The sequence below is a fragment of the Mchenga conophoros genome, linkage group LG14, assembly GCF_057382185.1.
Source record: "Mchenga conophoros isolate Kocher_MC1m ecotype Shallow Benthic linkage group LG14, M_conophoros_male_GT1.1, whole genome shotgun sequence".
In the NCBI taxonomy this organism is placed as follows: Eukaryota; Metazoa; Chordata; class Actinopteri; order Cichliformes; family Cichlidae; genus Mchenga; species Mchenga conophoros.
This window is the reverse complement of record NC_140539.1, coordinates 10461829-10483964: the sequence shown is the minus strand read 5'-3', so window position 1 is coordinate 10483964 and position 22136 is coordinate 10461829. Positions and strand designations below refer to the sequence as shown.

The 22136-nt window shown below is 41.9% G+C and overlaps 1 protein-coding gene across 2 annotated transcripts in view; it reads left to right on the top strand.

The window, feature by feature from the left end:
- The window catches only part of lsamp (limbic system associated membrane protein), a 464480-nt gene extending 443282 nt beyond the window's left edge, over positions 1 to 21198 (top strand). For both annotated transcript variants that reach the window (XM_085245205.1, XM_085245204.1), the window contains 4 exons: positions 7519 to 7650; positions 10486 to 10606; positions 16474 to 16622; positions 20827 to 21198. In XM_085245205.1, coding sequence (XP_085101331.1) covers positions 7519 to 7650; positions 10486 to 10606; positions 16474 to 16622; positions 20827 to 20924 — 500 coding nt within the window. In that variant the 3' untranslated portion in view covers positions 20925 to 21198. The remainder of the gene's footprint in view (positions 1 to 7518; positions 7651 to 10485; positions 10607 to 16473; positions 16623 to 20826) is intronic.
- The last annotated feature ends 938 nt before the right edge of the window (positions 21199 to 22136 follow it).

Genomic DNA, 22136 nt, shown 5'->3' with positions numbered 1-22136 from the left:
CGGCTAAATTACCCACAGGTGTGAGCGATCAGCAAAACACTGAGGCTCCTCCCAGGGGTGGAGATGCCGGCTCGGAGGGAGACACACTGGCACACACCCGGACCATGACAGATATATGTGAATATACAGTACAAGTGATCTTTCTAGCCATGCATAGCTTAGCTCTGATGCTAAATGTTTCAATATAACAGTAAACAGTGGAAAGATCAGGTTGATGATAGACATTTGTGATGCACAGCGAAGGATTACATTTTAGATCCCCTGTCTGGTTTATGACCAAATTCCCGTTAGCCTCAGCTGTGTTCAGTCTTTAATGGTAATTTTTAGAAATGTGAGCGTGCTAGCACACAAAGTAAACCATAACATCAGTGTCATCCTTGTGTATACTGCAGGAGAAAATGCTTCATTTAGGTAAAGCAAGTATACATTCACGGCATGACCTTGCCTTACTTAATGTATTCCTTTCCTATCTGACACCCACTCACTCTCTACTATCCAGATTAGCATAGAAATGTGATGATATAATATAGTGTAATGCCAGGTTTCATGGGGCTTTTCTAATGTGCACACTTTTGAGTCAGTCCCCGCTCTCGGTGCTCCCTGAAAAACCTTCAAGGAAATCTCTGTTCACCCCTGAATTCATGCGTGCAGGCTTCATACTCACCATAGAGACATTACGCCTCTGCACGCAGCGTGGGCACGTGTATGTACACATGCGCTGAGATTGTACACACACTCAAATCAATTCCCCTTAGACCAGATTAGCCAATCTATCTTCATTACGCTTCATTAAATAGATAACATGTGACGCGCTCGCTCAGTGTGTAGGATGTATTCTCCTGTGGGCGCAGACAAAGATGTGTGAAATGTAATTAATTGTTTCTTTACACAATACGTCTCGTTCCATTAATGAAAGTGATTGAGTTCCTCTTTATACACTCCAGGTTAGACTGGTGACAGTTCATTTCTACATTTTAACTAGTCTAGCTACTTCCTCTCATCTTGTTCAAATTTGCTCCTCTCTTCACTTTCTGTCTCTTTTCTTTGATCTTTTGCATTCACCTGGTCCCCCCACCCACCCAGCACTGAAAACCAAAGTGCTGAAGAAGATAGTGAGCTTCAAGACAATTTCCATGGCAACAGATTTTCAATCATACCTCTCCAATAACATTGCTCTGACAGTTCGTCCAGGGAGGGCTGAATATGATGTGGCTTAGACTTTGATCACGATCCCACTGATCTTTCAATCAACGTCAGATAATATTGAATCTCAGCTGACCTCCATCTCCATTAAGCAGCTGATTTAATCATTTAGCTTTCTCTCAGTTTCAAATATTGAAACTGCACACTGGGTTATAGATATCTGAAGGCATAAAATAATGCGACTAATTTCTATGCAGTAGTCATTACCTGGGGTTTTTCTCTGAGATTTATCGCAGAGATGTCAAAAGCAAAACTCCCATTGTTTGACTAACCTCCCGTGTCAGAGTCCCTGACACTTTCTCAGTGTTTCTCAGGGTGAGCGGTTCTGGGTTTCACAGAGCCTGAAGCCCCCTCGCTGCAAACTTTAGCGTGGTCTCGCCCACAGCTGAGACCGCTGACATTTACTGTTGTTACAAACAGCGCATTTTCTCACTCACCCTTGAGATCTCCCCTCTGCAATTTATTTCCACCACCACGATTCCATCATCCCACATTTCTTTTTAGATTAAGTGAAGTATCAGTCGATGTTGTAGTAGATATTATATTTCTCTTGGTCCTCAGAGAGTCCCTCTCCAATGCAGATAATTGCATCTTTTTTGAAGAAGAAGAAATTCACCAAGATCTGAACTTTTGGTTCATCTGCTTTTTCAAGAAGTTACTGCAATTTCCTAAAACTTCATTTACCACGAGGTGTAGATGTGTAGAATGGATACTGAAGTAAAGCTCGTTATTTTTGTTTGTTTTTTGTTTAGACCCAAATTATCACATATCAGTCCAGTTAGTTCCGATGCCACACATTCAACACATGAATTAATTGTGATATTACACACAATGATAGCACCACCTCTATGACTGAAGATGAAACACAGTTAGCATGGTAGCACATCAAAGAATGTGCCATTGTTACCTCCTGACCCCACCCATAGATCTCTAATAAGACATAGCAGATCTTTGCTAATGAGATGCCGAGCCACTGTGTTCTTTACATGGGTAATTAGCCGGATTGCTCGTTAAACAATTAGTCAGATATCTCTCTGGTAGTCTCTGTGCACTCTGTTCACACACTTTGTCCGACATTTGCAGATGCCCATTCCTACCTTAATTGAAGCTTTCAGACAAAGCAACTAATTCAAGTCTGCGTAACAAATTGTTGAATATTAGCTGCACTTTCACCTGTACAGTCCATCTAAGTCAGTTGGAATTTTTGAGCATGAGCCGACTGTGAATTTAAATGTTTGCTTCTGTTGTGGAATATGAGCATGAACGCATCCTATAATTTAAAATTGTCCCTTATTTATTTAGGCCTTTTTCTTGAGTGAGCCTCAAACAAATTTATGGTGTGAGTGCAGTGCATGTGTGATGTGTGGCTACAAATACCTGTTTACTGGTCCAATTGGGACGCCGTACATGACAATTCCTGCAAATCCAAAAATCCCACAGGCACCCCTTTGTGACTGACCAGGTGTGTGGAAATGAGAAGGCTTTGTCTCTCTTTCTCGAGTTGCAGCGGGTGTGTGTGTGTGTGTTCACTGCCTAGTTCTACATCAGTAATGCCTAAGGGCAGAGACTACCTCAAAGTGCTCTCCGTTTCCCAAGTGTGGCTAATTAGTGCAGCTACGAACGAGGACAACACTTCACATAAGCAGGCTGTCACCTTTGAAGATATAAAATTCAAATCAAATTCAAATTTTATTTGTCACGTACACAGTCATACACAGTACGATATGTAGTGAAATGCTTGGACAACTGCTCGTGACCTAAAGAGAACAAAAAAGGAAAAGGCTATGAATAAGATAGGAAATAAATATGAAAAATTAAAAAGGGTAAATTTAACTAGGAAGGAATAAAATATAAATTAAGGTTAAAAATGAAATAACTGTACAACACAAATTAGAATGAAGGGTAAATTTAACTGGGAAGAATAAGATAAAGATAAATATATAAATTAAAGTTGAAAATAAAATAACTGTACAACAAAATACACAATACACAATATAGAACTATATAAGAATGTATGAAGAAATCTAAATATAAATAAATATATACACAATAACAGCAGCTGTACAAGTATTAACCGGAAATGAAGAATATAGTGACCAGTGTTGTGCAAAACCAAAGTCCAGAAAGTCCAGTGTGTGTGTAAGAACCATATGTGTGGGTCAGTACTGTGTGGTGGTGTGATTGAGAGACCGTATCGCCTGCGGGAAGAAGCTCCTCCTCAGTCTCTCTGTGTTGGTCTTCAGGGAGCGGAATCGCTTTCCTGACCTCAACAGAGAGAACAGTCTGTTGTTGGGATGGCTGAGGTCCTTCACGATCTTCCTGGCCTTGGTCCAGCACCGCCTGCTGTAGATTGAGTGCAGGTCAGGGAGCTCGGAGCGGATGGTGCGCTCAGCTGACCGCACAACCCTCTGTAGAGCTCGTCTGTCCTGCATGGTGCTGTTCCCGAACCAGGTTAAGATGTTTCCCGCCAGGATGCTCTCTATGGTGCAGGAGTAAAAGTTCCTGAGCACCTTGGAGGGCAGTTGGAAGTCTCTCAAGCGTCTGAGGTGGTAGAGACGCTGTCGGGCCTTTTTCACCACGGTGTTGATGTGACAGGACCATGACAGGTCCTGCGTGATGTGAACTCCGAGGTATTTGAAGCTGTCCACTCTCTCCACTGGGCACTCGTTGATGACGGGGGTCTGGTAGTTCCTCTCCTGCTTAGTGCTGAAGTCCACTATCAGCTCCTTTGTCTTACTGACGTTTAGAAGGAGGTTGTTCCTCTGGCACCAGTTCTCCAGATTCCTAATCTCCTTCAGGTAGGCCGTCTCGTTGTTATCAGAGATCAGGCCCACCACGACGGTGTCGTCAGCAAACTTGATGATGGTGGTGGAGCTGGTAGTGGCCACACAGTCATATGTGTACAAAGAGTACAGCAGGGGGCTCAGAACACACCCCTGGGGGGCTCCAGTGCTGAGAGTGGTGGAGGCTGAGACATGTCCGCCCATCCTTACTGCCTGTGGTCTGCCAGTTAGGAAGTTGGAGATCCACTGACACATAGATGAGCTGAGTCCCAGATGCTCCAGCTTGGTGGTGAGTGTGGAGGGAATTATGGTGTTAAATGCAGAGCTGTAGTCTATGAAGAGCATTTTAACATAATTCCCCCTTCTAGTGTCCAAGTGAGTGAGTGATGTGTGGAGGAGATGAGAGATGGCATCGTCTGTGGAACGATTTGGACGGTAAGCGAACTGTAGTGGGTCCAGTGTGTCTGGTAGTGAAGAAATGATGAAGTCTCTGACCAGGCGTTCAAAGCACTTCATCACTACTGAGGTGAGGGCTACAGGGCGATAGTCATTGAGAGAAGCAGGGTGGGGTTTCTTCGGGACAGGAACAATGATGGACTCTTTGAAGCATGTGGGGATCACCGACTGAGATAAAGAGATGTTGAATATCTCAGTGAACACAGGAGCTAGCTGGTATGCGCAGTCTCTTAGGATACGACCTGGGATGCCGTCTGGTCCTGCTGCTTTCCTGGTGTTCACTCTCTTGAAGGCTCTCCTTACTTCATGCTCGGAGATGACGAGCACGTTTCCGGTGCTGGCAGTATCTTCCTGTCTGCAGCCGTTAGCGCCGCTAACACTAGCATTGTTGGAGACCTTAGCTGCAGCCTCGAAGCGAGCATAGAAAGTGTTCAGCTCGTCTGCCAGAGTCACGGCCGCGTTCGTCATACCGGTTGTTGGTGCTTTATAGTCCGTTATTGTCCTTAGTCCCCGCCACAGGCTCCTAGAGTCACTCTGTTGGAGTTGTGACTCTAGTTTCCTCCCGTAGCGCTGCTTCGCCTCTTTCACCGCCCTCCGCACGTTATATGACGCGGCTTTGTACGGGTCCATGTCCCCCGTCATGAGTCCCGTGTTGTAGGCAGCGGTGCGGGATCTCAGAGCGTCGCGGATGGTTTTATCCACCCACGGCTTCTGGTTGGGAAACGTTGTGATAGTCTTTGTCTCCACGGTATCATCCGCTAGTTTCCCGATGAATCCCACAACCGCTTCCGTAAACACGTTGACGTCATCGTCTGAGCTGTTTCTGAACATGCCCCAGTCTGCGTCATCGAGTGCGTCCTGTAACGCGGCCACCGATTGATCCGTCCAGCGCGCGACCTTCCTCTGAACTGGAACTTCCTGTTTCAGCCTTTGTTTGTATATGTCATATCACCTTGAAATGTGAAATAAGACAAAGTTGGAAAGAAATACATACATTGCATAATATTTGAGCCCCAGAGCTTCTAGTATATTTAATATCTGAGTCAGATTGGCCATTTTGCCTTTCATTCTAAACGTGGCCATGCAAAGCGTGGTGGAGTGGGCGGCAAAATAATGGCAGTAATCTTATTAAATCGTATATCATGAAAACACTGGTGAATTCTGTTTTGTTGGTTGTTATGTAAACTATGGGGGGAAAAATCATATAGTCTGAGCGTATATTAAAAAAGGCTTAAATAAACTGCACACAGGAGCGTCACACATTCAGTAAAGTGACTGTATGTAATGCCATGTGGCTCCATGCAGCTTTTTGGCTATCTGAGCTGGCTGTTTCTTGGCTGAAAGCAGACTTCCCACACTGAGCTCATCAAAGAAAAAGCAGCAACACAACTTTCAAGAGGCCCTTCTCGTACCCAGGGAAACAAATACTGCCATTTTGTAAGGAGCATGTTGTGGAGACGAGTCCCATTGTTAGCTAAACTTAGTTCTTCACTGGCAGCGACGTATATTTTGGGTCATAGTCATGTTGGAAGACAAAGTGACCACCCAGACTCAGTTTTGCTGCTGATTGCTTGACATGTTCACATATTTCTTCCTTCATGATTCCTTCCACTTTGATGAGATTCCCACTTCCAGTCTTTGAAATTTTTGGCTTCCTACTTCTGCGTGGCTTTCTTTGAATTTCTCCATGATACTTCTCACCTCAGTTGACACTTGGAAACTCTGTGACAACTCTGTGGATCCATCTCCTGCTTTATGAACATCAGCGGTTCTTTTTCTCAAGTCTAAACTGATTTCTTTTGTCTTTGACAAATTTGATACTTTCTAACTAACAGCTCAAACTGTCGCTGAAGTTTTGATACTATGTGTAAATTGGAAAATAACACTCATTTTTAACTTAAGCTTTGAGCATTATAAAGTTTAAGCACTTCATGGCAGTGGTTTGTGCTCTGGCTCACTAAAAGGGTCAGTTGTTTAAGAGGGCTAATAATATAGATTCTGGTAATTTGGGTTTTTTCTGAAATAATTCTTTTATTGTGTAAAAATATATTTTTAAATTTGCCTTTTAAGGAAAAGTAGGATGTTTAGAAATGCTATGGTGAAAATCCCATGCTCTGTTAAAAAAGACTTTGGAAAATTTTTAATAATTTTGTTTGATTGCCTTATATTGCTTCCTTAGCCGGTAATCATCTTGTGCTAAACAATCCAGGCCTCAGAAGTCTTCAGTACAGAACAGGATCTCAGCTTGTTTCGCTTGCTTGTGCTTGCTCTGTTTTTTCCACAGCACAGGACAGAGGCTCTCTTGTAGAGCACACGTAGGTTCATGATTGTTGGAAGTGGCAACACATTCTCCACTCACATGACATACAAATTTGTTTGAATACTCAATATGGCAATTTTTACAGCAACAACTGTTGTTGAGCAAATGTTGGAATCCCTTGCTTGAACCCTACATGAACCTGCACACTAGCTTAACCATGTCCGTGCATAGTGTCTTTTCCAAAATTTAACCATGTACTTTTTCTTGCCTGAAACCTCACAATCTTATTTTATTATTATTTTTTGCCGAAACATTCCCAAGGAGTCAAAGCAAAAGTAAAAAGCAATGAATAAGTGAACAGTGAGCTTCCAAATGGGACACAAACCCCACATCTACGCAGCTTATGCATCACTAATGCCAAGGAAAACCTTGTGCATCTGACAGAACAGCCATATTTGATGCATTCGGATGAGAACACCTCGGGTTTAACGCAAATAAAATAGGGCATGTTAATTATTGAGCTTAAGACTTGCTGTTTTCTGCTGTTTTCATCTTTTTTGCTAAGCTAGGCTTTTGGCTTCGAAAATAACAGCAGTATCAATTTCCACAATATGTTGAGCTGTTCCTTTTAAAATTGAACGGCACTTCATTAGTCATTGTTTTACCACTGATCATACAGCAGAAATCCATCATTTAGTCAGTTTCTCTGTCACTTTAATTCGTGTACCCTCCCGCTCTGCCTGCTCTCTTTGTTCCTCTCCCTGGTACCTCCTTCACTCATACCTCCACCTCTTTTGTCTTTCTGTCTCACTGCAGCCGAGCCGTTGGACGGAGAAGAGTACCTGGACATTATAGGCATCATGCGAACCCAAGCAGGCCGCTATGAATGTAAGGCCAGCAACGACGTCGCCACTCCCGATGTCAAATACGTCAATGTGATTGTCAACTGTAAGTAAATACAGAGCGCAGTGCGTGCTTTATTCCAAACTGAACACTGATCAATATCCTTGACACATTTAATGTCAAGCATTTAATATGATGATACACTCGGTGGATAAAAGCCTATAAAAGTCAAGATTGGAGGATAGGCATATGGGTAGAAGCATATAGAGTGTAACAGTATGACATGGAGTGAAGGACGTATGTTGAAAGTTTTGGAGCACCCTTCAATCTTCTCAAGATGAGTCCAGGTAGAAAGAGAAGCTCAGTAACATTGATTGCAGAAGTCATTGCCATGGTAATTCTCACATAACACATCATCATTTAAAGGATACTTCAAACTTCTAAACAAGACCACGTAATCACGTCCTTTCCACGGTTTATATCCTGACAAGTGTTAATACACTCGTCGGCTGTTCAGGATTGATGAAGAGCTCATGAGCCATCGCAAACCAACACCTCCCCCGAAGAGAAGTTACAGAATTCTCTTTGATCTGAATAAATCATGGATGGCTGTTTGCCCAAACCGCACTTTAGCCAACACTGAGTGCCTGAATTAAATGATAAAGATTATTTTATTAAACCATTTCCTATCCTGACTGGAAAATGGGCATTAATCCACTTGGGACACATTTTTGGCCATTGGGGTGGAAAATGATTATGTGTGGATGATGAATGCTAATATACTTGATAAATGTGAACTCAGTCGATTAAGTTCACTGATTAATCGAGACCTGGATAATCTGTTTGACATCGTTTTTTGAGCTGTGAGAGCTAAAACTGGAGCAAAATCTTACACTGAATCTACAAAATGTGGCAAACACTCAACTCACAAGTCGCAAAAAGTTGATTCTGTTCACCTGGATGTTTGCAGCGTTTTCAGTGGGAGAAATGTTTTGTCACTCATTCAAGTGACTTCTTCAGTCTCAGCTGACTGCAGGTTTCCCCAACCTTATAAACAGTACATTTGCACAATAACTGAACCTAGAGCACTAAATGAACAACGGGCTATAAGATCAGTACCTTCATCACTGATTATTATGCAAATTATCATGACCATTGATCAGAAATTGTTTATTTTTTTATTTTTTTATTTTTTGCCTGTCCCATTTGGTTCTTTAGCCATCAGAATTGTTGTCTGAAGACCAACAAGGATACCCAATGGATTTATTTTGCCAAATGGATCATCGTGGCATTGCCGTATTGGTCCATTTGATCGACCTTTGTTTTTATTATTTATTTTATTTTCAGATGTTACAGACGGGACAGACATGAGTGAGGGATAGGAAAAGGAGAAAGAAAGAGGAAGGAAAAGAAAAACAGAAGGGAAGAGGGACAGTGAGAAAGGGAAAAAAATAAAATAAAATAAAATAAAATCTCCTGGATCACCTGTTGAGAGAAGAAGAATAGAAAACAAGCAAAAAAAACCAAAGCAACATACTAAACACAACACCATCGCATTAATCTAGCTAAGTGTAAACAGCAGTAAATACTAAATATTCAATGTTGTTGTGCAGCACGCAGGACAGACAGCGCACAATGTGCTTTGAAGTAGCAGCCAAGAAAGGTGTAATTTAAGTCTACGAACAGTGAACACCCGTGTGCACACCTGTGTGGATCAGCGCGCTTGTATTCAAATGGTTTCCACATGTAATGGTCTGCAAGAGGATGTAGAGAGCCATAGCCCCGTCCCCCAGGGCATGAAGCAGGCATGGAGGAGATCCAGGCCCCAGACATCCAGAGGCCCCAGAGTGCGAGAGCCCAAGGAGGACCACCGGAGGGGCATCCGTGCCACCTTCATGGGAAGGGCTGAGGATCCCCAGACGAGGCGTCACCCAGTAGCCACCGAGCAGAAGCTAGAGGGGGCCAGCACTGCCGGCAGCCAGCTGTGCCAGAGTGAACCGAGCCGCAGGCCCAGAGGCCGGAGGCCCAAGGGCCCCCCGCACCCCGGAGGAGGCCTGACCGAGCAACAGGCGCCAGGCCCCGCCAAGTAGCCACCGGGAGTGAGCTGGTACATACCTGAGCGCCCAGCCCCGGACACCAAGAACCACCAATGCACCGACCCCTGAGGGCATCAGTCACCGGCAGGGAAATTGTTTATAAGGTTGGGGAAACGCTGCAAACGTCCAGGTGAACAGATTCAACCTTTTTACTTGCCTGGATGATTGAGCATGCATCAAGTCAACTCACAAGTGTTTGTGATTAAATTCAAATTTCCTTTGCACCGCACTCACAGTTCTGCTCAGAAGTTTATGTACAGTCATTGTGGACTTGACCGTCAAGGTCATTTGGGGATTTAACGATGTCTTTGAACTGTTCTTTTTCATGACTTGACTTTTTAATTACAAAAACTGGGAGCACAAGTTTGAATGTACTTTGGATTTACTTTGAATTTACCTCCACTAATATCTGGTTTAATGTTCCTAAGCAAATTGCACCTCAACCAGATGCTACCAAGGTTCTGGCATTCTGGTTGTTATTTCTCTTGACAGAATCGGTAGAGTTCATTTAAATTGGTTGGTTTCCTGGCACAGACTCTACTTTTAAGCCCAGTCCACAAATTTTCAGTGGAGATGAGGTTGGAGCTTTAAGTCATTACAATCATTAAGGACATGTGCTGTATAAACATTCCACTCTGGAAAAGAACAGTTGAAAGAAGTCATTAAACGACTCAAATTACCCCGACATTTATACCCATGATGAGTGTATGTAAACTTCTGACCACAACTGTATATTAGTAATGCTGTTCAGACATGCTTGTCACTATATTAGTCTGACTATTTCAAAGATACCTATCCCCACACATTAACGTGTGACTTATGTCAGCATTGCGTGACTCTGCAGATCCTCCAACAATAAAGAAAACCCAGAGCTCCGAGACTCCCGTGGGCCGCAACGGGACACTGCGGTGTGAAGTAACCGCAGTCCCCACACCAGAGTTCGAATGGTACAGAGACGATAAAAGGTAAAAGCATTACCCGCTTGTTTTTTTTGTTTTTTTTACACTGCAAACCACACTACACACTACTAGAACTGCATAAACAATGACTTGAAGGAGAGATAACACAACATTCAGCTGTCAAGATCAAATTTCAGTGAAAAATGCTGGCAGTCTAAAGTTGCAGATAAATAGAGTTCACATAGTGGCTCAAGTTCAGGTTGTAATCTCAGCCTGTGTGTTTTCTTTGCCTCCACAAAGACCAATCAAGGGCTAAGAGTGAACTAAAATATTAATACAGTTGAAACAACAACAGCAGGCGCATACAATCAAGCTGTGTACCAACAACCCATTACATAGAGGGCAAGCCATCAGCCTCCCTTACCACAAACAACCATGGCAACTCACTGACTGATGGTAATGAACTCCTGTAGTGTTTCAAGACGGAAAACCTTCTCTCATTTAAAATGACTGGAAACTGCACAGTCCTGGAAAAAAGCCTTCACGATGTTTGAAACGCTCATACTCGACGTGAATTACAATCCTGTCCTGGAACCTTTTTATGTCTGATCATTATTAATTAGTTACAGCTAAAGTGCTGCTGGTCACAGGCAACTGATGAAAGCGTGCGGAAATGACTCTGAATGGACTTGACCTCTCTTGGCCCAAGGCAGTCAGAAAACTTGATTTAGGTTGTTGGCTTTGCACCTAAAGTAATCATAGAGGCTAAATAGATTTTATAAGAATTAAGTGCGAGTAATGAATTAACTCACTGTATGAGCTGTCTTTAAATAACAGGGCAACAGCAAGGTCCTGCTTGTTGTTGTGCATTAAAAACGGCTTCCATCAGTATCGTTCTGCATGGTTTGTCCTGAGTTGATCCCTTCTCAGCCTCTAAGTGTTTTTTTCATATTTTCAGTGCTAGGCATGCTCTGTATTATGACCCAGTGGTTATAATGGATTGCTTTGATTCCTTTGTCAAATGTGCTCTTACAGTGGTCCCCATTGTCACACCCTTGTCTGGCTTTGATAACATCGTCCGTGTAGTTCATTGGTGAGTAATCACCCACTTTATCGTTCACTCTGCTGCTATTCTGTTGTTAATTGAACATCGCAGCAGTGGTTTCTGTGACATTCTTTTGAGAAGAGAAAAACGACACCAGATCGGCCTTGCTGCTACTTTATATGGTGTAGCTGCTGAAAATCTCAGAAACTCTTTTCCTTTTCTTTTTTTACTGAAAGTAATTCCACTGAAATGGAAATCTGGATCCCTGCACTGTACTGTCTCCTGTGAAATTGCCAATTGTGTGACCAGACACAGATGTTTATTGGAAAGCTATCTCTTTTAAGTGTCATGCGTGTGCCTGAAAAACACTTGAAGAGGAAGGAAATGTAATGACATTCAAAGGGAATGACAAGCCAGTGCCTCAGTTTCAACACTTGTCATTTAATAACCTGAGAAATTTCCTCCTCAGCTGCAGACTCAACGGCTGAGTCAGTGTGGGAACGCAGAGGGCTCGACGGGAACAAGCTAATGATAAGAAAAAAGAAATAAAGACGAAAAATACATGCTGCAGTAAAAGTTCACCGAAGACTGTAGGAAAAAGCACATGACAGTGCTTGAAAAGAAAGATTAATGGTAGTAGCTGAAATATTTTTACATTATCTGTTGTTTCCAACTCTCATCCATCTCAGTTGTTTTGTCCCGCAGAGGATTTTGGCCGTGCGCCTATTCAAGGCACCCTTCTTCCTCTACGCCAGTGGAAAATGTTATTGCTCTTTCTCCTTGGACGATGGTGATGTTAATGCACAATAATAATATCATTTATCTTTGCTTGGCTTTTTAATTTTACTGCCTGGTTGTGTCTTATTTACCTGATTCTTTACAGGAGGTCTTGCTCCTGCGCTTGTTTCCTCCTTAATTAGTTTAACCTCGTACACACACAGATTATCAGATAATATCTGCATTTAAATTCAATTGTATGTAACGGGCTGTTGCCCAGTCTTAGATTCTCATATGGCATATATGTGGTTAAAGGTGTAAGATTTAGGGTAGATCCTCATTTCCAGTTGCCTACTTTTTATGTCCGCAGACTTCAAGTAAAAGATTATCATACCACCCGTTTTGGAAAAGTGTGTACTTCCTAATTGTCAGCAGGGGTTTCTTCTTCTTCTTCTTCTTTAATCTGCTTATATAAAATCTGTGGCTCCAACTTGCTATGTTGGTTGAAAGCATCTTCTGCTATTTTAGTGTGATACATAATGTTTCTGTATGAATTACACTGAAATGAGAAGAGGCCTAAAACATGTAATATTGGGCAAAAGCACGGTCTATTAAAAGACAAATGTTCTAGTCGAGTGCCCCGGCCTCGACAGCTAAATACCTGTAAAAGATAAACAAGGTTCTTCAAGTCTGTGCTACATTGAATTAAGGATAAACATTAGCTCTAATATTAATAATAAAACAGTTCAGGATATTGCTCTTAGTATTCATATTTTTAAACATATTCAAATGTTATACATTAAATTTTAGCAACATCAGAAAAGGCTTTGATAATAAAACTTTTTTGGCTAATGAAACCATACCTTTGCTAATGTTCTCAAGTTCTTCACTGTTTAAAACAAAGGAAGCTGCTGTAGCTAATGAGCAGTGTGCCTGATCTTTAGAAGGAACACTTCTTTGCTATTTAGCTGGTGTGCTAACAACTGCAGCTCAGGTTTATGCTGATAAACACTGTGCCCTTTTTGATTGGAAAGCTATAAAAATCTCTAATGGTCATCATTCATTCCCTTTCATCTCAACTTGATGAAATCTTTATACGTGATATCACTAATAACAACTGACAAATTAACAACTCTCCTATACTCCTTTGATCAGATAAGCTCAAAATCAGACAGCTAAGTTCGGCAGGGAAGAGTGTTATAATTGAAAGAAAAGAACTCTTTTCTTCTCATTTCTACATTTTTTAGAAGTATATTTAAAAGTTCCACTGAAGTTTTCTCATTAGCTTTGGTCTTTGGTCTTTGCCTCCTCGTCAAAGTCAGCTTAGAAGGACTTCAGCAGTTTTTGTAATCACTTCCTCTCCCGGGTTTGTTTTATCCCCTCCAAAAAAACAAAAAAAAAAAAACACAGCAGCTTGCCTGGAACGGGACTGAGGCACCAATTTTTGGTTCCAAAAGCTTTGCTCTCACCTGCACCGAGCAAACTGAGGAAACAAACAATCCAGAGTTTGAACAAACTGTTTGGCACGAGCTGGTGAACACACAACGAGGTGCTGAACTCTGAGCAGAGAAGCTTAACTCCACTAAAACTGCAAACATCCATCTTCTGTCAGTCTCGCTGAAATCTCCTCAGGTGATGAATTGAAATTCATGCTATGAAACAGAAATGAGCGTTACTTCACAACTGGTCTCTGAGAATCTTCACAGTGCTTGAAGACCCAATTAGCCTCAGCAGAGACAGATACATCATGAGTTTAGAGCAGTGATAATGCTACCTGGATGTCATGACCCTTCCTGCACTTTTTGCATTCTCCCACTGCTTCCACATTTGTAAGTTGTAAATCAGTACACTACAAAACTTAGAATCAGCATCTGCCTATCTCCAAAAGCATCTAAAGTAGGATGCTTCTCCTGCTCTTTGAACAGTGATTCGCTCCATCCGTGCTCCTGACATGAGAAAATCCAAACTGAGTTGTCAGCTAGTGTGACAGACGGATATGTTTGTTGTTTTGTCAGCTGACGCGCGGCTGTCACAACGACCAGAGCATTTTCAATCATCTCTGGGTTACAAGTCTCAGCAGGACTCTCCTCTTGATTTCATTTATCACTGGCCCTGAATCATGACAGACCTGTCACTCTCCTTGGCGCTGATGACCTACTTTAGATGCTCCCACAGGCTGCGGAATCTAATCTGTCGTCCGATGATTTGCTTTGGTCTTTCATCTGTCCCGGCCCGAGACTGCAGCCCTCGTGAGCGCACCACATGCCCTCTGCCAAATAAACGGGGTCAAATCATTTCAGTTCAGGGTTTTATTGTAGCTTCCTTGCATTAGGAAACAATGGTTGGAAGATATCCAGTAGAGCTCTGCTGCCCTCTGCCTGTGAGGAAAATCATCAAACATAAAAGCGTCCCTCCAAAAATAAAGGGGGGGGGGTGAAAAAAAGGTTGACATCCACAACTCCTGCCAAATTTCAGATAATATATTCCAGTGTATTATGCCAGATGAAGAACCTGGCAGACACACAGGCATATTTGAGGATGAACTTGAAATCAGAAGTGATGGAAGTCGTGAAGCTGCGTGTGCCAACGCGTTAAAAGTTAAAATGTTGAGCTCCATAAATGCAAATATGGAGAAGGTGAACTCTGGGAGGACACAGATCCATTTTAATTTTTTTTTATTATAACATCGTAGTTTTCTGCAGCTGGTTAAGTGAACTAACAGCCTTTGTAGCAAACTGTGAAAACAAAAGAGACTTCTATCTTTTCTGTCTGCGTCCATTCAGACTCTTGCCAGAGCATCACAAATCATGAGCTGCAATCTACTGTAAAAAAAACAAACATAGGTGTTTGTTTTCAGCTCCCTGTAGTGCTGTGCATTATCTAGATCGCTCAGCATGCTCCGTAGGCAGGCAGGCCTTTTTAATAGTGCAGTCACTTCTCATGAAGACACACTGGAGAATATATCTTCTGCTGCTGGCCTTATCATCAGAGAGGGAGGGGGAGACTGTGCCGGTGCACTTGCCCCGTCTTCTCTTACTTTCAAACGCACACACACACTGTTCCCAGCACTCCCAAGGTGTCCCTGTTGGAAGGACCTCAACACTCCCTACTGCCACCGCAGCACCCCGGCAAACCAAATTATGCTGTGCCATGATGTGCCGTTTCCTTTTTATGTTAATACTTCCTATCAGCCTCGTATGTGTCAGCACAAACTTCTCGCTCCTCTGCTCAAATTCCGATTACCACATTACCCCGACTTAAGTAGGATTAAGTTGAGGCGCCTTGAATGAGCCTCACCTCATTCATGATATGAAAGCGCTCAATCAGCCCAGAACAAGACGAATCCATTATGCACGGCGTGGCGTTAAATTAGTTTTATTTAGTCGTGATGATATAAGGAGCAGTTCATCAGCAAGGTATACAGTCTGAGTCAGCAAAAGCTGTATTGATTCATTTGCTGTGAGTGGGGTTCAAGGTTGACATCAGCGACAGTCAGAAGTGTGACGGTCGCTAGCAGCGTGTTGGTATTTCATCTGGACGAAAACAACTGAAAGTATTCTTTTGGTTGGTGTTAAAGAAAGAAAATTAAAATAATGTGAACAGTGACATTTGAATTGTTGATTTAGAGAAAGAAAGTAACGCATAATTTTTTCCACTCGTTTGCAAGTTCTGCAGGTATTCATCCAAAGCTAAATCTTCACAGGCGTTTCCCCTCGCCCCGTGCGAACTGCATGTTGTTCTCTTTGCTCGATAGGACGCTGCATTCACCTGCTGGTAAAATGCAGCGTCCTATCAAACTGTTAATGAAAAAAATTTGTTCCAAAATGAGAAAGGCTTATCTCGCTCTTCTGAGCAGCCACAACGCCTACGCTCAGAGAGTTCAGCAGCGTGACCCCCGCTGATGCAAAGTAACGTCCGGCTAGAAGGTACAACTTGTTTTGGAATGTAATTAATGGGCTTGGCTATCTGAAGACCTTTACTCCAGTACAGTAACAGTCCATTAGCAAAACATTGCAGGCAGACATGATTATAAAACATATGGACATATATAATGTATCACTTTGTAAAGACATTTTGAATGTTGTTTCAAGGTTTCTGGTTTCAAGACCTAATTTTAATCTTTGTTACTTTGAAGTTTCTTAAAACTGTCTGGTCTACGTCTCCTCTCCAGGCTGGCTAATACCCAGAGCATCACCATCCAAACTTCTGGAACTACCACTAGTCTCACGATTGCCAACATCACTGAAGAGGATTATGGGAACTATACCTGCGTGGCCTCAAACCGACTGGGCGTCCAGAATGCCAGCCTTTTCCTCTATAGTGAGTATATACACAATAAAATGGTGAATAGACTAGTACCTATAGAGTACTTTTCTACTCTAACTGAGCGATCAAAGTGATTTATACTACAAGCTTCATTCAGCCAATCACACATATATTCATGCGAGCACTTTTTTCTATAGCTAAGCACTTGTCTAACCCCCACACACCCTCAGGGCAACTCTGGATTCAGTATTTTGCCCTAAGGATACTTCAAAACAAGCTGGAGTAGATGGGAATAAAATCACCAACTTTCTGATTGGTAGACCTGCTCACCACCCTCACTACTTCCATGTGCTATTTAAATGTGACATTAGAGGCATGTCTTACAGACATAAAGACCTGGGTGACCTATGATTTTATGCTTGTGAAGTCAGACAAAGCTAGAGTTGCTGTATTTGGCCATAAAAATCTCAGCAACATGTCTAACCAGATACTTAGATGTCTGCTAGTACCACCCTGGTGTCCATTACTAATGTCATGATCAGGAAATGTCCGCTAACACACATTTTTAGGGCCAACTGAGTTCATCTTTGCCATCTTTGCCAACTTAAGACTCATTTATTTAGATTGGCTTTTAATTCGATTTGTGCTGTGTGTTTTATTATTAATGTATTTTATGTATTTCTGTTTTATATTACTGTGAAGCACTTTGTGGTTTTTATCCTGTGAAAAGTGCTATATAAATAAATTGATTTGATCATGTCAAAATTAGAACCATCCTGTCTCAGAGTGATGCTGAAAAACTAGTCCATGCATTTGTTATTTCCAGGGTGGACTACTCGAATTCTCTGTTAACCATTTGTCCTAAAAGCTCCCTGAAAAGCCTTGAAAACACAGAAGTGAGGTCATATTTCTCCTATATTGGCTTCTCTTTATTGACTCTCCGTTGAATCAAGGAATTAAATTCAAAGTCCTCACGTACAAAGTCCTGAAAGACCAGGCTCCATCATATCTTAAAGGCCTCATTGTATCACATTGTCCCAGTAGAGCTCTTCGCTCTCAAACTGCAGGCTTACTTGAATTTGCCAGTTTTTTAAAGTAGAATGGGAGGCAGAGCCTTCAGCTATCAGTATCTCTCTGTGGAACCAGTGTCCAGATTATTTGGGAAGGCGGACACCTTCTCTGCTTTAAAGATTAAGCTCAAACTTTTTCTTCTCTGTAACATTTATGGGGCTGGTCCCTTAGTTAAGCTGCTGTATACTCAGGCTGAGCACGTATCCTCCACCCCTTTCTATGCAGTCCCTGTGTGTTCATATATAACAATAAGACTATAGTATCATCACTACACCATGTATGACCAAGACGTCACCTGGTTTTGCTCACTGGGCGTAGCAGGCAGCCCATACGCTATAATGCTGTTGCAGATGCCTGGGTGTTCCTTTACTGCACCTCTTTTTTCCTGTCCTCTGTCACAAAAAATCACCTAAAGGATAATGAATATGGAGGTTAAGTGTTAATTTTATTAACCTAATTTCCTGCTGAACTATTGAAAACCAGAAGAGCAGCAGTTCGCTGCAGTTTGTGTGCTCTGCTTTAAGCTTCGCTGCTGAACGACTGCGAGAAGTAAAGAGCTCACTGTGTGTTCATTTCTAGTCATTTGGCCGACTGTGTTCTCAACTCTGCGTAAGAGCGATTTTGCTGAACACTTAGAGAAATTTAGGAAAGATGGCTCGAGCGGGAGAATGAAATGAGCTTTTGGCAGTTGGTGAAAAGTTTTAAGTTTCAGACTAAAGTCAAAGAGAAGCCAAGTCTGTTTCTGTGCTCTGTGATGCAGTCTCTGCCCTTAGAAACGTTATTTAAACATGCAAAAAAAACACCACAAAAGAACTATTAATGGGAAAAAACCTCAGGAAAAGCAAAATATTCCTTTCCAAAGGTGAACAAAAGTATTTTAAGTGAAGCATATGGTTCATTAGGACATGGAGTGAGGTCAGACTACAGAAAAACCAAGAGGCAAAACTCAAGAATGCTAACACACATAAAGGAAAGACCAACGAACACAGACACAGAGAGAGAAGACTCTCCCAGAACAGTAGCATGTCCCCCCAGATTGTCCTAATCCAAGAATGGGACAGACACACAAAGGCACCCTCAGCTCGGTGGTGAAGATTTAAAAGGGAAGAAGGGGGATCGGGCTAGATGTAACCAAAGCTTGTCTCAATTCACAAGCATCAAAACTAAAATTAGATCACAGTGCGGATGTCTTTAATAACTGAGCTGCATTCATAAGCATGTAAATGTTTGCAATATTCATGAAGCGTTCTAGTTCCATCACTGATTTTTGGCCACTTGAGGGTATAAAAAAGCATGTTAACAAGCTGACATACACAATCACACACACGTCTCTGGCACCTAAACTTCTCAGACATCCAGATCCACAAGAGCAGCGCTGGTGTCAATTTGGAGTTCTTTTATTTGGAGCAGTGGTTAAATCCACTTTGATTTATTTTACAGACTATTGATTTCATGGTTTTTCTGAATATAAGGCTCTTTAGCTGCTCAAACACGGTCGGCAGCTGGGCATCAAATGGCATACAGCGGGGTTATCAGAGTTGTTTTGTTGGCAATGAGAACATGTGGGGGTTGCTGAGAAGATCGAGGAATAAACAGCGCTCGTAAATGGTTCAGCCTGAAGAATCGTGAAGCTGCGCAGGGCCGCAGAGCCGGGTGATGATTCCACCATTACTTTTATGGTTCGCTGTTAATATCATATTTTTCACATTGGCAGCTGTCAGAGATCCCACACAGTTGTTTCACTGAGCACAAAATTAATGCTGTTTGAATTGCTTTCTTTGAGCTTTCACACCCCAAAGCCTGGCTGGCACAGTGCTGCTTTGAGCTCAGAGGGCCGTCGTGTACGCAACATTTGAATTTTATATCAAACTGCACTCAAAAACAACACACTTCAAAATGATGGGTGCATGTATAATATGCCACGAGCGCCGTAAACAATACCAGAGCAACAAACCCACATTTCCCGTGGCCAGCAGTGGCTCCACTCACTGTGACAAATGTGTCTCGTTGTCTCTGCCAGCACTGAAAAGCTGTAAAAAGATGAAATCGTGGCAGGGAGGCAAAGCCAAATGGAGACTAGCTCCCAAAGGAAGACATCTGCACTGACACTGCAGACTGGGATTTGAACAAAAGGGAAACATGTTTGAAAGTTAAAAGAGATGATCAATTTATTTTTGGTGGCAATAAAACCTCCTTTTTCGTGATACTCCAAAGAAAGAAAGAAAGTGCCAACATATAGAAACAAAGTAGTAATATATAATAAAACAGTAACAAAAGTCCCACAGAACGCCTGGATACAGATCAACATTAGTCTATGACAATATTTCCTTTGGATAAGTTAGGTCTGTGTTTTTGTTGAGTTTAGTGACATCTAACATTTATTTTACTGGACTGACACACAGGAAAAGGTGATAAGTGTTTCTTTTACACTCAAAATACTGTCTAAATGTCGGTTTATTCGCTCCATAAATCTTGTGCAGAAGAGTGGTGGAAGAAAGCTGCAGAGATCAAAAGTCATAAAAAGCCAGTTTGTTGGAAATGTGAAGGAATTTTTACTTTCCATATCATGAACTTGGTAGAAATGCAACATATGGAGGGCCCAAACAAGTTCTGCAATTATTATATGCAACTAGCAGGTAAAATTTACTTTAGTTGTGTTTGTTTAGCATTCAAATCACATGATTTTCACTGATCATATACCTAACCTGATAGCCTGGCTACTGCTGACTTAACTTAGCTTGATGAGCTACAAACATGGCAACAAGTATTACAGGCAGTTGTTAAACCAGCAGCTTGCAGTTTCCTGTATTCTGCAACAAGACTGCATTTATTTATTTTTTTCTGTCATATTAAGCTTGATCAGCAGGCTCACCGGTTTATGCCTCCTCTGTGGTTTAAAGCGTTGAATGATCACTGAATAACACAGCGTCAATGGCACAACATGGCCACTAGATGTCACCAAAAACTCCTGCAAAAGGCTACAAACACATGTTTATTTTCCAGTTTACTGTGTAGAATGTCTGCTAGCAACAGAACAGCGATGCAATGACCCTTTTTTGTGCAGGATTAAAAGGAAATAAAACTGTATTGTTCTTTTTCTTGTTCAAACCAATATTGTGGTTGCTCTAGAAGTCTGAGTGAGCTCTTATTAACCCTGCTGCCTTTCTCTCTTTGCTTCTCCACACAGGACCCGGGACAGGCAGAGATATCAACGGCTCTGCCTGTGTATCTCAATCACTGTGGCTCCTGCTAGCCTCCTTCGCCTGCCTTTTCTTGAAGTGTTAATATCCCTGCCCTCTATCCTTCCCCTTCTCTCCCCCCAGCCTCGCACCTTGGCCTTCCGCCCCATTCGCTCTTCTTCTTCTTCTTCTTCTCTCCAACTCACCGGCATCCTTACTGCTACCTTATTACCAACTTTGCCGCCCTCTTCCCCAGACTGTTTGCATCATGATACAGAAACCTTACGTGCTGTCGAGCACTGCTTACAGGTGTGAAAAAAAAACGATGGGTTATGAGTAAAATGTTTTAGGAACAACAACAAAAAAAAAAAAGAGTAAAATGAAGGACAAAACAAGCAAACAGTGCTTTTTAAAGAATTGCATTGTTCTTTTTGATTGGTATGCACTTCTTTTGTTTCTGCTTTATCTTGTCTTCTGGGTCTGGGTCGGGCTTTGGGAGGGGGGTTGTGGGGGGGTTGTTTGTTTTTTTGTTGTCTACATGGGAATAAAAATGAAGGTGGCCTGGCTCACAGGGACACCAAGAAAACAATCATTTGTCTCTAGGACTACTGAAGACATGAGGTGTATTTCTTCTTACTCCCTTAGATGTATTATGTTAACTTAAAGCGTAGATTTAACCGAGTGTTTATAACCAGTGCATTAATGAGAAACACGTAAAGCATCTGCCAAATATACACGTAAATTTCAAACTAACACATGTGAAACTCAAAGGGAAACTGCTACGGCTGATTTTGCGATGAGATTAGAGCTGTAATTTGATGCTACTGTGCTGAAACACAGATATAGTGTTAGGCAGATACCTCTGCAATCAGTGTCATTGCAAGCGGAGCCCAGAAATATGGGAACAGAAACAAACCTGAAGAAATGAGTTTGTCTGGAGCTCTGTGATATCTTGCGACCCTTCCCCATTATTCCAAAAAACAACCTGTTTTTCTTTTTCTTTCTAGACTCTCACTTACAAACAACAACAAAAAAGAGAACAGGGAAGAGAAACACACAGTAGGTTATAATGATGCGTATTGTACATAGTAAAATTTTGTATTACTCTATGATAAGAAAACCATGATGTGCAGTTTATCTCAGAGGCTGCACCGAGCAGTGTTTGCATTCAGTCGATGAGTTTTAGGATCATTTTATCCCTACTGCTGGAATTTGGATAAAAATGTATGACACCAATGAATGACTTACTTTTTTGTTTTTCTCTTAATCAAAAACACGTGTTTTCATACGAAAATGATACAGAAAAAATCATAATATA